The 15,417-nt window shown below is 39.3% G+C and overlaps 2 protein-coding genes across 2 annotated transcripts; both read right to left on the reverse strand.

Moving 5' to 3' along the window:
• Nucleotides 1-4,622: 4,622 nt before the first annotated feature.
• On the reverse strand, nt 4,623-7,028 carry rabif (RAB interacting factor). Its single transcript, XM_004069112.4, has 3 exons — nt 6,905-7,028; nt 6,277-6,428; nt 4,623-5,101 (listed from the first exon to the last, which is right to left on the reverse strand). Exons 2-3 carry the CDS (start codon nt 6,418-6,420, stop codon nt 4,853-4,855), a joined length of 393 nt encoding a protein of 130 aa, XP_004069160.1. The 5' UTR covers nt 6,421-6,428; nt 6,905-7,028; the 3' UTR covers nt 4,623-4,852.
• A 1,233-nt stretch (nt 7,029-8,261) lies between these two features.
• adipor1 (adiponectin receptor 1) lies at nt 8,262-15,127 on the reverse strand. The gene is made up of 8 exons (XM_004069113.3): nt 15,020-15,127; nt 13,731-13,945; nt 13,551-13,649; nt 11,799-11,970; nt 11,520-11,706; nt 10,695-10,882; nt 10,419-10,612; nt 8,262-9,919 (listed from the first exon to the last, which is right to left on the reverse strand). The coding sequence occupies exons 2-8, from the start codon at nt 13,875-13,877 to the stop codon at nt 9,791-9,793; spliced, it is 1,116 nt and encodes a 371-aa protein (XP_004069161.1). The 5' UTR covers nt 13,878-13,945; nt 15,020-15,127; the 3' UTR covers nt 8,262-9,790.
• Between the last annotated feature and the right edge of the window lie 290 nt (nt 15,128-15,417).

Raw genomic sequence — 15,417 nt, forward strand, 5'->3', positions numbered from 1 at the left:
ACATGAGCCGTCCCTCTGATGTACTCGTTCCTTATCCTGTCTAACCTGGTCACTCCTAAGGAGAACCTCAACATCTTCATCTCCGCTACCTCCATCTCAGCCTCTTGTCTCTGTCTCACTGCTACCGTCTCTAACCCATAGAGCAGAGCTGGTCTCACCACTGTCTTGTACACCTTTCCTTTGAGTCTTGCTGACACTCTTCTGTCACACAACACTCCTGACACTTTCCTCCACCCGCTCCAACCTGCCTGCACTCGCCTCTTCACCTCTTTTCCACACTCCCCATCACACTGAACTGTTGACCCCAAGTACTTAAACTCCTGCACCTTCTTCACCTCAGCCCCCTGTAACCTAACGCTTCTACTTTGATCCCTCTCGTTCAGACACATGTATTCTGTCTTACTACGACTGACCTTCATGCCTCTTCTTTCCAGAGCAAACCTCCACCTCTCTAGCTGTTCCTCCACCTGCTCTCTACTCTCACTGCAAATTACAATGTCATCCGCAAACATCATTGTCCAGGGAGATTCCTGTCTTACCTCGTCTGTCAGCCTGTCCATCAGCATAGCAAACAAAAAAGGACTCAAAGCTGATCCTTGGTGTAGTCCCACCTCCACCTTGAACTCCTCTGTCTGACCTACAGCACATCTCACCACCGTCATACTTCTCTCATACATGTCCTGAACTACTCTGACATACTTCTCTGCCACTCCAGACGACCTCATACAGTACCACAGCTCCTCCCTCGGCACCCTGTCATACGCCTTCTCTAAATCTACGAACACACAATGCAGCTCCTTCTGACCTTCTCTGTACTTTTCCATCAACATTCTCAAAGCAAAAATGGCATCAGTGGTGCTCTTACGGGGCATGAAACCATACTGCTGCTCACAAATCTCCACCTTCTTCCTAAGCCTGGCTTCCACTACTCTTTCCCACAGCTTCATTGTGTGGCTCATCAACTTTATTCCTCTATAGTTGCTGCAGTTCTGCGTGTCACCCTTGTTCTTAAAGATCGGAACCAGAACGCTTCTCCTCCATTCCTCAGGCATCTTCTCACTCTCTAAAATCCTATTGAACAACCTTGTTAGAAATTCCACTGCTGTCTCTCCTAGGCACTTCCATACCTCCACAGGTACGTCATCAGGACCAACGGCCTTTCCGCTCTTCATCCTTTTCAGAGCCTTCCTAACCTCCTCCTTTCCAATCTCTGCTACTTCCTGCTCCACAACAACCACATCTTCCTCCCTTCTTTCCCTGTCATTTTCCACGTTCATCAGCTCCTCAAAATACTCCTTCCATCTTTTCTGTACACTCTCCTGGGTTGTTAGCACCTTTCCATCTCTGTCCTTAATCACCCTTATCTGTTGCACGTCCTTCCCATCTCTGTCTCTCTGTCTGGCTAGCCTGTACAAGTCCTTCTCTCCTTCCTTTGTGTCTAACCTGTCATATAGCTCATCGTAAGCCTTCTGTTTGGCCTTTGCCACCTCTCTCTTCACTCTACGCTGCGCTTCCTTGTACTCCTGTCTACCTTCCTCAGTCCTTTCTACATCCCACTTCCTTTTAGCCAACCTCTTCCTCTGGACGCATTGCAATAATGGGTTTACTTCATGAAAAAAGCATTGATTAAAAACACTGCTCACACTTTAGTGATAGAACAGAATGCACTTAATTCCAGAAAGATTTTTTTTAAAAAATATGTGGGCATCTAATAAAAAATATCTAAAATTAGCAAAGTTTTCTTTAGTCTGCGCAGATTAACATGCCACCTGTGCAGTCTTTGAGATTTACATAAGGCTTCTCATAACTCAATTTTAAACTGTCTTTAAGGCTGCTTTGAATTTCCCTGTTCTCAGTTTCACATCAATTCCGTGTTGTAGATTTTAAAAAGCAACATGTGTTTAACAGCTACCTTTTAGAAGAAACACAAATTCCATAAAATGATCTATTTTTAAAACTCACTGCAAAAAATTTTTAAACAACGATCGGAATTCAATTTTTTCTATGTAAACTGTAATTTTTTTAAAACCTTCTTTACCCCACTCCCTCCATTTTTTTGTACTTTGAAACTACTTTTAGTAGCAGTGTGGCTAGAGAATAAACAGGTGCAAAATTAGGTCAATCCTGCATCATGTACAAAAAAATGTAATTTAATCTGCTTCTTAAGTAAAATATATAAATTCTCAGCAGTTCTATTTCTACTCTTTTATTGTAACATTTTCTCCACATTTTATGAAAAATACATATTTACTCAGAGAGCATAAAAAACTGGGACATTACAACATATGTGCTTAGACTTTACCTTAATGTTTTGCAGAGACAAAAATGAAGATCGGTCCTTCAACCATAATAACAATAGACGCCAATCATGCAGAAAATTCAAAGGCTTTCAGAAAAGAGTGTTTAGAATTTCATCCTAGAAAGCTATTTAGAAGCAGAGAGCATTCACTCTCAGGCTACATAATGCATGAATTTAAAACCAAGGACTCGTGCAAAGGACTCTGCCATTGACAAAAAAATAAGTACTGCTGTTAAGAAGTAAGCAAAGACTAACTTTAACTGATAAAAACTGATAATGTCCTAAAGAAAATTGTAGTTTTTAACTGATGTGAAAACATCTTTCAATGCTCACTTTCATCCAGGATGGTTCCATCACAGATAGTTTTTCTGAAAAAGTCATCTGAGTCAACATTTTTGGCAAGAAACTTTCTCAATTCAGAACTAAATTGATTGAGAAAGTTCTTCTATAAAAGAAAACAAACTCAACTGTTTTTGTAAAAAATATGTATCCACTTCTATCTGCAGTTTAGTTACTGTTTTGCTATTCTTTGTGCAACACATAGTGCATTTCAAATCTGTCAAACACTATTGCATCTCAACTTAGGGGGTGGCTGTGTGCGTGGTGGCCCCTGGGTTGCTCGGGTCGCGTGCCTGGGCTGGCTTGCGGAGACGGGGCGCCGGTCGGGTGGTGGGCGGCTCATGGGTTCTGGAGGCCCTGGCTTCGTCCTTGGCCCTTGTCTAGGTGTCCGGTGGCCCCCATGGCTGCCACCTGGTACGGCTAAGCGCTCCTGTCCTGTGGCCCGGGGGCCGGACACTGGGTTCGCTTATGCCTCTGGGCATTGGGGGGGGCCCCTGTAGGGGGGCCTTCTCTGTGCCTGGCTGGTGGGGTGGGCGGTCCCCTCTTCCTCCCCTCCTGGGCTGCCTGGGTCCGGGTGCTGGGGGGGGCTCCTGGCCTGGGGGGCTTTCCTCCCCTTTCCTGGTCTGGCTGGTCAGGCTGGGTAGGATCTGGTTCCCCTTATGAACACACGGTTCACGTCGGCAGCATGCATGTATCTCCACCCCCACGTGCACGTGCACACTGCCACACTGCTCCCTGTCTGCTTCATCCCTCCTCCTTACCTACAGTGTATTGATGGACAGATATTTTTCGCTCATCTTAGTGTCAGATTTTCACCTTTGATGTAACATTCGTCTTTCCAGCAGATCTGGTATAATTGTAACAGCTTAAAATAATAACTTATTCAAATCAGTGCTTGTATCCCCCACCTTTTCACCTTTCTTCCTTTTACTCTCTTCCACCCCCCCCCTCCCATTCTTCCCCTCTCCCTCCCCACACACACTAAATGTAACAAATAAATAAAAGAAAAAAATACGACAAAAAGGGGTTTATACAAATCTACACTTTCGTTTCTCGAAGCTATATAACCTCTTTTTGTGATAGTAAAACCTGTCCAACACAAAAAGCCTTCAGCTCTAATCTGTTTGCTCAGCTGTTGGACAGAACAAGTTAAAAAAAAAAAGTTTATTTCCCATTTTTAGTTTTTTTGAAGTACCACTTGTCGTACGTATGAAAAGTTCTAATTTGAACTTTATGCATGGATAGTAGGGGTGTAACGATTAATCGATTTCTATTCCTATGATCCAACCAGATTGATCTGAGGCTGAATTGAATCGATTATACCATTATGAAATAATATTTAAATGAGGTGACTTGATAATCGAATTGATATTGGAAACTTTTCCCGCACTGTTCAGCACAGATTTGTCTCTGAGGGTCACTGGTTGAGTTTTTGGCTGAAGACGTCCTGGATCGATCTTAGGTCAGTGAATTGGATTGAATCAGGTCGTTCCAAATGAACCAAAATTGAAAGTGAATCAAATCGGCAACCACAAACATCAAATTGTTTTTAAAAGTAATTGTTACACCTCTAATGCATAGTAGTTTGAAATCTTATATTATTTTTTTATCATTTTCATTTCATTACTAATTTAATCCTATTGAGTGAATGTTTAAAATGAGCTACTTAAGTAGAGAAAACCCCACCATCCATTCTATAAGGTGGTCTGAAGGGAAACCTGCAGTCTTATTGTACGTTTGTGAATAGTCCACACAAACAATATTATTTTATGACTTAGAAAACATAAAAACTCTCTTGTTTATTTTTGTAAGTTCCTCAAAATCTCAGACAAAAAAAAAGTGACAGAAATAACAAAATGTGCAGTTTCGCAAACTCCCCAGCTGTCGAGTGTCTTACAACGGCAAACGACTTGAACTGATTTTTTCAGAGATTTGAAAACAAAGTTAAGGAAAACTAAGAAAATTCACCAGCGAAAAACAGTGATTAGGAATGACTTTGTAGAAACTTTTATTAAGACAGAATGATCAGAATGATCTCCATATTGTCAGTGTAATTGATAAGAATAAACACGGTGCAATTTTGAGACAACAAAGTACACACAATTCTGTAAACATACAGATATCTGAAGGATTGAATCAAGTTAAATCCACAAAGTAATGCGTAGTCTGCAAACACGTTATTTGAAGTCTTTAGGGCTCACATATTCAGCATCATTATGCATGATTCACTCTTTCCAAAGCCACATAAAAACATTTCTTGTCATCCAAACAGTGCCAACCGATTGGTCCAATCTCGCAATCAGCACAGATGAGATATTTGATTCTTCCTACGTCTTTTGTGAAGCCCACGTTCTCAAAAGTGTACATGTCGTCCACCAACCAGTGAGAAGTCAGAGTGTCGCCATCAACCGAGTCTCCTGTGGAGTTGAGGCTGCGCTTTTTTTGCATGGCTGGTAGAAAGAGCTAGAGAGAGATTTAGGGAAAGAACACAAACTGTTTGTGATGACAATTATGGACTTTGTAACAATGCATGAACATTTGTAAGTCTGAAAATGATAACTATTCTATGTCTGCAACTATTCTGGACAATCTGTAAAAGACTTTATTAAATTTGTTCCCTCTTTTCTTGTAAATAAATGATATTTTAGTCCTCATTTACATTTACAGTCAGAATGTGACCTGTGTAAAAGCCAAGCTGGAAACTCCAACCACATGTGCACCCAGAAATCAATAATGAACAACAGGTAGTGGTGTAATGTTTACTTCAGCTGGAAAAACAATAAACAAACAAATCAATTAATAATATGACCTGAGAGACTTTATAAATTAGTTAGCCCCTAAAGACAAAACTGCCAATGCACAATTTAAAATGATTCAAAGACATAAAAAAATGAACTATTGTGAGCCTAAAGTGACGCGTTTAGACAAACGTTCACAGATTTAACAAACAGGTTGTGAGATAATGCAACAACAATAACTGAACTGCACAGCTATCTTTTACTTTACTGTCCCGCTTCAGGACCACCTTTTCCGAGTCCTGCTTTTGTTTACATGAAGTTTTGTTTTTCAGCCAACAAACAGAAGCCATAGTCATGACAAAAACATCTGCTTACATTATAAAGCTCTATGGTTACGTCACCAAACTGGCTTTACGAATGAATAACGCGGAACATTCAACAGAACATACAAACATGCAGTTCAAAAAATATTTTTATTTAAGCTTAAAGAATCAAACACAAGACCTTAATAGTCAAACAAAGATCAGAGTCCGAGAATTTCAAAAACTGTCCTCACGTCAGAACAAGAACGTCACAAGAAATGACCTTTTTCTAAACATTTCAAAATTTGGTTCTTCAAAAACTAAAGGGTATTGAATTTTCTAGAATTTCATCCTAGAAAATTATTTTTAAAATACAGCAGGCCAAGACAAAATCATAATCATCGCTTATTATTTTGAATTTGAAAAGGGTAGCTTACATACTACTATTTTCTAATTTGGATTGTCTGGTGACTCAATAAATTACAATAAATCACATGATTGTGGATTGCTACATACATTGCTTTTCATTTTATGACAAACCTGTAATTAATGTTTAAATAAATTAAAAAAACAAACAGGTAGACTTAAAGAAAAGTACCTCCTTTTCTGCAAAAACGGCCATGCCTGGGCACAGCACTTTGCATCCGCAGCGTTGGCACAACACGGACTTTGTATTCTTGCCGTCTTCAGACACCAGTTCTGAACGGTCTGAGCCATCTTTGGACTCTTGATTGCTGTCCATCTTCAAACCTAATAATCAGGTTTGTAAACAGTTGCGCACGTATAAGATACTCAATCTAAGATTAAATAATAATAATAAAACAATTCAAAGACATTGTGATCGAGATAACCTTGCTATCTAGAAAATGAAGGGAATTCTTGGCAAAAACAAAGGTTGAAACTGGACCGGAACTAGAAGTATTTGGGAATTTGTAGTGCGGAAGTAAACATGTCTAATATAATTTTAACACCAAAACACATACAGCGTTTGCAATTAAAAAACACTCTTGACTCATGATAGCTAAAAATGAATAAATAGGCATCTAAAAAACAAAACCGAATCGTGTAGATAAAACCGAATCAAACCAAGTGACACCTGAGGTGTCACTTCTTTATGTATTTTGATGCTAAAACCTCACGAACAAAATCAACCAAAAATTACAAAATATTACACTTCTTGGTGGATATTTCTTAAAAGGTGTAAATCAAAGCCATAAAAACCATACCTGAAAACTAATATAAAGACAATCTCAAATCGAAAAACCAGCGTAAAGCCAAGTTAGCCAAATAGCTATGTGTTCTTGTCTACAGTGTTCCGATCATGAATTACTCTCGAGTTGAAACACCTAAAGAGAAAAAAAGTTCCGGGTCAGAGTATTCCATCCCTGAAAAAAAGATATGGACTTGGGGGGGAATACAACGATTTTGACAATATATAAACCTCTATGTAACTTTAATACATTTTACTTGAAATATTTACTATCAGGTTTGTTTTTTCATTATTGATACACAACACTTTGCTCATGGAGTAAATAGATCTGAAAGTATTCTTGGTTTTTCAAATTTTGTTTGTCCCTCTCGGGGTCACAGGGCTGCTGGAGCCTATCCCGGCCACCTGCAGGTGAAGGCAGGGGACATACTGGACAGTTTGCCGGTCAGTCGCACAATCACACACCTATTGAAAATTTAGACAATATTTGACTTATGAAGCATGTTTTTGGACGGTGTGAGGAAGCCAGAGACCCAAGAGAGAACCCACGCATGCACGGGGAGAACATGCAAACTCCACACAGAAAGGTCCCCCATTGATGTTCTGTTTCAGGTCCCTCAGCCGGGACTTGAGCCAGGGGCCTTCTTGCTGTGAGGCAAGAGTGCTAACCACTGCGCCACCGTTATTACTATTGTAGAAGTTAGAAGCTGGGGAATGTATGGTTCACTTGGGGGTCTGTCCTCTATTCTCATTTGCTTCTCCTCCTCTATTTTGGATCTTTTATTTATCATTTAGCTCTCCATGCCTCTGTTTGGTGCAGTGCGATTCATGTGTTGTTCCTCTGCTGCACTATTCAAACATGTAGTTGTAGAGTTAGATAAGCTAATTTTTCTTTTACAGTCCTGGAACATCGTCTGTTTGTCCTGGGAAACATCCCTCCTTCATGTGGACATTCCCGAGGTTTCTTCTTTTTTATCCTGGAATCTTTTTTTTTTTTTTTTTTGAGATTTTCCTTACAGGAAGGTCTAAAGGCAGGGATGCCCAGTTTAACCTAGTCTGGTTAGTTTAGTAATCAGCTATAGTATTATCTATCAGATTTTATGTTTTGTACAAGTAGCGAAGTCTGTTGAGACAACTGTGCTGTAGTATTAGCCCATGTAAATAAAACTGAATTGAATGACATTGTTGAAGTACTTGGTAAATTATTGGTGAATAGTCAAATTTGATGGTGGTGGTCCTCATTGTTAATATTGTTACATCGGATTGGCAGGCAGACAGGCGACAGACTTCAGAGTAACATGGTGTCGTGATATGAGGACCAAAAGCTGTTCTTTTTTCTTCCCAGTTTTATTAAAAGGAAATTCTATGAAAGAAAACAATAAGAGAAAAAAAATTTATTAGAATATCTTTTAAGATTGCCATTAATAAATATTCAGGTTTACATTTCAGTGAAATGGGGGTTTCATCACTTTCTACACAAGACATTACACAAAGTCAAGAATACGCATCATTTAAATTTGTGATAAAGCTCGAATATGTTCATCTAAAAAAAGGAGACTTAAACAGCAGTTCATACAACCTATCAATGGAATTGTATCTTTAGTTATGATCTGATTGTATACATACCATATATATGGCAAGGAAAATAAGAAACGCCAATAGGAAGAGATACTCTTTTGTCTCTTAAGATAGGCCATTTGATTTAAAAACATTTCCATTGGCCTAAGGCACAGGAATACTAACAGTTTATATCAATCGCACAGAATACTTTTTAAACCTCATTTGGTGATTTAAAGTTTTCAGTAAATTCATAAACACTAAGGTGCATTCCATATTTACACCTCACATTGCATCTGGAATAAAGCCACAAAAGAAAAATGTCAAGCAGACAAAAATGAATCCAAACCAATCCTATTCTGTACATTGTGCAAACCTGGTGAACTGCTGCTCTGGAAATTTATTAGAGAAGTTTTAACCATCCGACCCATGACATGAGCCACGAGTCAGCAAAAACTCAATTAGACATATGGCGCTTTTTATGGGACTTATGTCATTACAATGGAATGCCACTGATACATTTATATACATTTCATTTCCCAGAAATGTCAATTAAATCCTGATTAGTTTGGATCCCTTTCCGAATAAAAGATTTACAGGTTTGATCATATGCTGCATTTAGCCTTCTGTGTCATCTTACGATCAGTCATAAACGGTAACGGAGTATACGATTTTTTTTTATTTTATTTTTTTTCAATGGGATTGTTGAAGTACTTAGGATTTATTGCTGAATGGTAAAATGCAGGTTTGTGGCAGTCCTCCATGTTTGAAAGAACAGATAAACAAATAACCTCAGTATAAATAACAAAAAAAACTGCAGCTGGTGACTTTTGTGTGAATTAACTTTTTCTTTTAGAAATTTGCTTAAAACTTTAAGATCACCCACTTCTCTGGAGTTATGGAGAAACGAGTATTCTCTAATCTGAACATGTGAGGTCACCGTCAGTGACTTCTGCTACAGCACAAAAAAAATCCTTTGTAAATTTGAACAGACAAATTTGAAGAGGTTGGGATAGTAGCGAGTTTCTAAGAATGGCAGGAACACATGGAACACGTCGGTACAAATGAATACTTCTACCTTATTTAAAAACACCCTTCCCAAGATGGACAGTAAGAGAAATAAGTAGGGGCCGTTCCATCTACAGTACATTGGCTAGTTTATGCTACAGTACTGGAGCAAAAAAAGAGCCAAAGGCAAAAAGGAAACCACAAAAACCCAAACAAAATGGAAGCAAATCCGAATTACAGAAGAAGCAGAAAGGGACTATATTGAATTCCAGCAGCATTGTGTGAATGCGTGTGCGTTTGTGGAACTGCACAAAGAAATAAGTCACAGTCGAGCCTTTTAAAGTAGCGTGTCATCTGTGCATCCGCCTTCGAGGCCGTAGCGAAACTCCTGCAAATTGGAAACTCCGTAAAAGTGGACAAACGCAGCTGCCACGACCAGGACATGGAAAATCTGATGAGAATGGAACTACGGAAGGAAAAGAAAGGAAAGGTCGGTCAGGAATATTCAGCTTAGATGCCTGTATTTAATAACCATACACAGTACAGTTTTCCCTCGTTTACTGCAATAAATAAGCTATGATAGGTGAAATCCACAAAGTAGGATTACAGATGTTTTAGTGCGCTATACAAAACACAATGCGCTGGTAAAATAAAATAAAAAACCATGAAATGTTGCGCTGAAAAGAATCTGCAAAGGAACACTGTATGATACAAAAACACAGAAATCCATGAAACTGACCACTAATTTTTGAGCAGAAAAAAAAAAAGAGTAGAGTTTGGGGATCTTTTTAAAAACTGCATCAGCATCCATGTAGTTGTAAGTTTAAGACTGAAATCGAAACTTCAAAAAAAGCCAACAGTATCATTTGAGTTAAAATCTGTGAGTGCAGCTAAATGTAGCATTTCAAAAAATATTTAACAAAGTATAATCATTTCAGTCCAGGTAAAATACCTGGACTTCTTACCCAGATGTCGCACTTCCCAGGGAAAAAGCGTTCCGGGATCCTGGCAGCATAAAGACCCGCACCCGTGATGTACATGGCACCCATTAAATAAAACCAACCCATTTGTCCCACTGTGGTAGCCTTCACAAAGCCCTCCTCAATGGTGAAGTGCATGGTGGGGACAATGCCACTCAGTCCAAGACCCATGAAAACACCTGATGGAGAGTTTTTAGGGGTTACTCATACTTTATATATTTACCAGGTTACATTCCCCAAAAAGCAAACATTTGTCCTGACCTGCTCTTGTTGGTCTGTGACGGGGTGTGGAAAAGCGGTCCCACTGAGCAACTATGATGGCAGCAATCCCCAGGACACAAACAATGGTGAGGTAGATAAGGCGAGGCTGGGGGGAACAGTAAAAGGAGTAGTACAGCCAGGGCACAAAGGAACCCATGATTAAAAGGGCAATGCCCGAGTAGTCTAACCTGAGGAGACAAGAGGATGCAGAGACACACTCAGAACCGTTTCCAACATCAATTTTTAACGACATACAATGGTCCCCCGTTTATCACAGGAGTAAGGTTCTAAATGAAGAAAGAAAAAAACAGTGATAGGTAAAATCCACAAGGCAGGATTTGGGAAGTGTTTGGGAAAAACCTTCCCAAAACACTTTATACACCTTCTTAGACAGACGTGAACATTTTCAGACTATTATCTCTTCTTTAAACTCTCAATGTTGAAGCCTTTGTAGAAAAACACATCCAGTACAATAGAATGAAACCAACATTCTTAATGCGATCAAAGATTTGTGTAAATTCTGCCAACTGACGGCAATGGGTACAAGAGACACAGCATGGAGGACATTGGCAACAGTCTACAGAAAATCTCAACGCGCTGTTAAATAAATAAATGAATAAATTAGCAAAATTGCACTGAAAAGAATACAAAACTGCGAAAGGTGAGGAGTTACTGAATTCTACAATAAAGCATAAAAATAACAGGAAGCACCAAAGTACATTTAAAACTGAGTAGCAAATCCAACATGAAAATGTGACCCTTTTGACTCTTTACGACATGGAGAAGACGTACGTGACGAACAGTTCTGACAAAAATGACACTTACTTGGAGAATGTGCGAGACACTTTTTCTGAGTGACAGTAGACTGTGTGGAAAAGCCAGGAAAAGCTGAGGCAGAGCACAGCTCCCAGGAAGAACATCCCAAAAACAACTTTCTCTTGCAATGGTGCCATGAAGTAAATGTTGGGACGCAGCATGGTTAAGGTGCCCAGACAAACAAATAAGATCAACCCTGGAGAGACAAAACAGAATTACTGTATTTGCCTTCTGTCCAGTCCTCGCTGAGCAAACAGCAACAACAGGAAAATGATAAAGAAAAGTCACCTAAAAGATGAGTCCAGATGTTTCCCGTTTCGGTGTGAATTCTGAAGATGCTTCCGAAACAGGCCCTAAAGGAGGGCATGGGAGGCCGATGTCCGTGCAAGAGGTAATCATTGTCCTTCAGCCACTCAGGCAGGACATGGAAAGGAATTACCCTCCATCGCCCCTCCCACACCTGGAACGTAACAACAGCATTAACTGGGGATGTGAAAGATACAGAGGCTTATCAAATCAGCTGAGCACTGGAACTAAAAGCAGCATTGGTTGAAAACTTCATGCAAGGTTATAGAGGCACAAAGGGATAAATTGATCGGCAAGTAAATAATCCATTTCTGGCAAACCGCCAATTTCTCTCTACCATCTGCATTTTTATGTACATGTGATCCAAACAAAAAGACGTCCAATCATAGGCTTGCTTTTACCATGCCTACCTGCCTTGCACGCCTATGGGTCGAAGTGTCCTTGGGCAAGACACTGAACCCCACCTTGCCTCTGGTGGTAGGCGGGCGCCAGTGTTTGGCAGCAGAGCCACCATCAGTGTGTGAATGTGTGTGTGAATGGGTCTGTGACTGTAAAGCGCTTTGGGCCTTGAAGAAGGTAGAAAAGCGCTACAAGTATACGCCATTTACCATTTACCATGTCGGGTCAATAACAATTGGGTGAAGGAGGGATGTGTGCACAATCATATGATCGCCCGTAAGTGGCCAGGATAGGCTCCAGCAGCCCCGTGACCCCGAAAGGGATAATAGGGGTTTGGAAGTTGGAAGGATAGTGAAAAGTGTGAGTAAGCAAGAAAACAAAAAAACAAAAAAAGAGTTTCAATGAAAAGATAATAATTGGGTACAAATGTAGTTACATTTTTTATGTATTGATTTGTGGACCATGTATTGAGATGCACATCAAACATACACAACATTGTCATTCACACAAAAATAACAATAAAAATAAACAGCTGAAAGACATTGGCCTAAAAAACATACCAACAATTGCACAACTTTAGATAATATTTATAGTCTTACAAATCTGTTACTGCAAGAGATGGAGGTCTGTTTTGGGATCTACAAGTGTTAATTCCTGTAATAATCCCTATGATAAGTATTTTAGCTTCTAATAATATTAGATGCAAACTTTAGAGAGACCAATCAATGTTGATAGCAATTAAAAGTGGATTATTATCATTAAATTATTAGACTTGAGAAACAGGAGTGTGCAGCCGGTCGGCTCTACTCATGTTTTGACATAAAAAAAATCATCAGCTGGTTCTTAAAAAAAGGAGAGGCCATTCTGAAGGCCTGCAGAGCAAGTAAAGCTAGACGGGCAGGTGATGAAGAGGATTAAAAAACATGAGACGAGGATAATTTATGTTGGGTCAAACTCAGTCATAGGATGCTGACTCTTTGTTTGAAACTAAACTAATGTTTTTACAAGCTACTTCCCGTTGCTTCCCACTGTTAGAAAAAAAGTTTTTGTGCATTCTCTGTGGTGAGGGGGGGAGGGGCACAGGCTATTTCTGGATGCTGAAGGGGGTCATTTTTGAAACTCTGAGGGCAGAACAACTAGGATTTCAGCTCCAGACAAACTGGGTGCCTTTACTGTTGTAGCCTGGTTTTTCTTTAATACATAACAAAAATATTGGTTGTCATTTTAAAAGGAAATATATTTACACCACATGGACAAAAGATAAAGACATCTTGACAACATTTGTGTCTTGATAACATTAACTTCTAAACTACACGCCCTACTTTTGGTTATTACCTTATGTACAAATTCCTCCATCTTCTCCATGGCATGGTGAGCCTGAAGAGGCAAGGTGAGAACCTCTTCCTCATCCTCATCTGTTAGCATTGCAGCCCCCTTCAAAGAGATATGAATAGAAGATGCAATGTTTAAGTAAAACACAACAAGGTTATGAAGAGCTTTGCGAAAGAGTCCTACCTCTGAATGAATGCCGTCCGATGCCACCTGCTGCCCACCTCCTTCCTCCAGCAGGGGCCCAAGCTCCATCAGCTCAACATCTGGGACGTGACCGTCCTCAGAGATCTGGCAGTCTGCATCACCAGCAGACCCGTTTCGGACTGACATAGGAAGACTGGCTGAAAAAGCACGTAGAGTCTCGCTAGTCTGCTTCAGATGGGCAAAGGAGTCTCTCCCTGAGAAACCAGAGTGACAATCAACTTTCATGATATTATCAGTGTTCCAAGTAAAATGTGCTTACGGTACTTAGATAAAGTGTACTAAAACTACAGATATACATCTATAGGTATCAAAATACTCATTAAAATACTGAGCATGTGCAAGGTATGCTCTCATATGTGTAAGCATATTATGTCTTTATGCATTTAATTATGGGATAAGTATTTATAAATTCATCTTCTAAACCCGTTTTGTCCCATTCGGGGTCACGGGACTGCCGGAGGTATCCCGGCCACTCGTGGGCGAGGCTATATATATATTTATGCTAACTAGCTTAACCTCCATAATTTTAAGAATAACTAGCCAGGAGATCCGTCCAATCATCTAAAAAGCCGCCTCGCAGTTATTAGCCAACCCAAAAAGGAAGACAGACCAGTATTTACAGCACATATGTAACTCTATGTGACCTATATATAATAGCTCAGAGCTAGGAGAAGTGAAGTCACACGTCATACTAGCGGAGTTTCTATTAGAAATATTGATAGTATTTACAAAATGTTGTCGTAAACACCAGCAAAAATATCAAACAGGACTAAATACTTTCGTCCTTTCACTCGACAAAATAATCTTACGACATTTTTGGAATCCCGACTGAATACAAATGTCAAAAAATAAGGATCCTGATTGAACGTTTGACAAAGTTAGTGCCTATAAGGTTTTGGATGAACAACGCTAGCAAAGCTTCAGGCGGAACACGCAGTACAAAATGTAAACAAGTGCAGAGGACAACAGATTTTCCCCATCAACGAATTCGGTGTGGTCATTTGTTTTTAATTAAAATATGTTGGGTCAGATACAACGAGGTGTGATAGGAAAAACAATAAATCGGTTAGTGTCCGATTTCAGATTGCTAGCATTACCTGTTAGCTAACGACGCTAAACTGTCGCTCAATACCCAAGCAGGAGTTTTATTTTTTCTTAAATGAACTCACTGTCAACATGAACCACATAGTTACGACATTAATACAAAAAATAAGCCAAAAAAACATCAAAACAAACCTTTGTGAATTAATATTGAATGTAGAAGTTACCTGGTAAGAAAGAATCTTGACCGGGAAGATGAATTATTTATCGTTATGCGAAATCCACTTATTTCCGGAAGAAGTCCCTTACACAAAAAACGACATCCTGTTTATTTTCAAAATAAAATCAGAGTTTCAATACTCCATTTCGAACATTACTTTTTTATTTATTCTTTAGTTTGAGTTTGTTGTTGTGGAGGTGTTTTTGTTTTATTTATTTATATAAGTATTTTCAACATGTTAAAGTATTTTCAACATGTTGAATATAAGTCATAACTCATTCAATAGTTTATCACTGTAATGCCCTAAAAATCTTTTTCCAATGCATTTAATTGGCATTCAATGTCAAATTAATTTTTTTACGAAACACATTTTTTAAGTGCTACCAACTACATAAAGACATCTTA

Source organism: Oryzias latipes, chromosome 5 (genome assembly GCF_002234675.1).
Source record: "Oryzias latipes chromosome 5, ASM223467v1".
NCBI classification, from domain to species: domain Eukaryota; kingdom Metazoa; phylum Chordata; class Actinopteri; order Beloniformes; family Adrianichthyidae; genus Oryzias; species Oryzias latipes.

Bases quoted from the DNA above. Each gene is read 5' to 3' on its own strand.
- rabif (XM_004069112.4), bottom strand. From the start codon at position 6,420: ATGGACAGCAATCAAGAGTCCAAAGATGGCTCAGACCGTTCAGAACTG. The intron at 5,102-6,276 runs GTACTTTTCTTT...ATCTCTCTCTAG, and splicing joins CCGTTTTTGCAGAAAAGGAG to CTCTTTCTACCAGCCATGCA.
- adipor1 (XM_004069113.3), bottom strand. From the start codon at position 13,877: ATGTCAGTCCGAAACGGGTCTGCTGGTGATGCAGACTGCCAGATCTCT. The intron at 13,650-13,730 runs GTAGGACTCTTT...ATCTCTTTGAAG, and splicing joins CGGACGGCATTCATTCAGAG to GGGGCTGCAATGCTAACAGA. The intron at 11,707-11,798 runs GTGACTTTTCTT...TTGTCTCTCCAG, and splicing joins CATCTGGACTCATCTTTTAG to GGTTGATCTTATTTGTTTGT.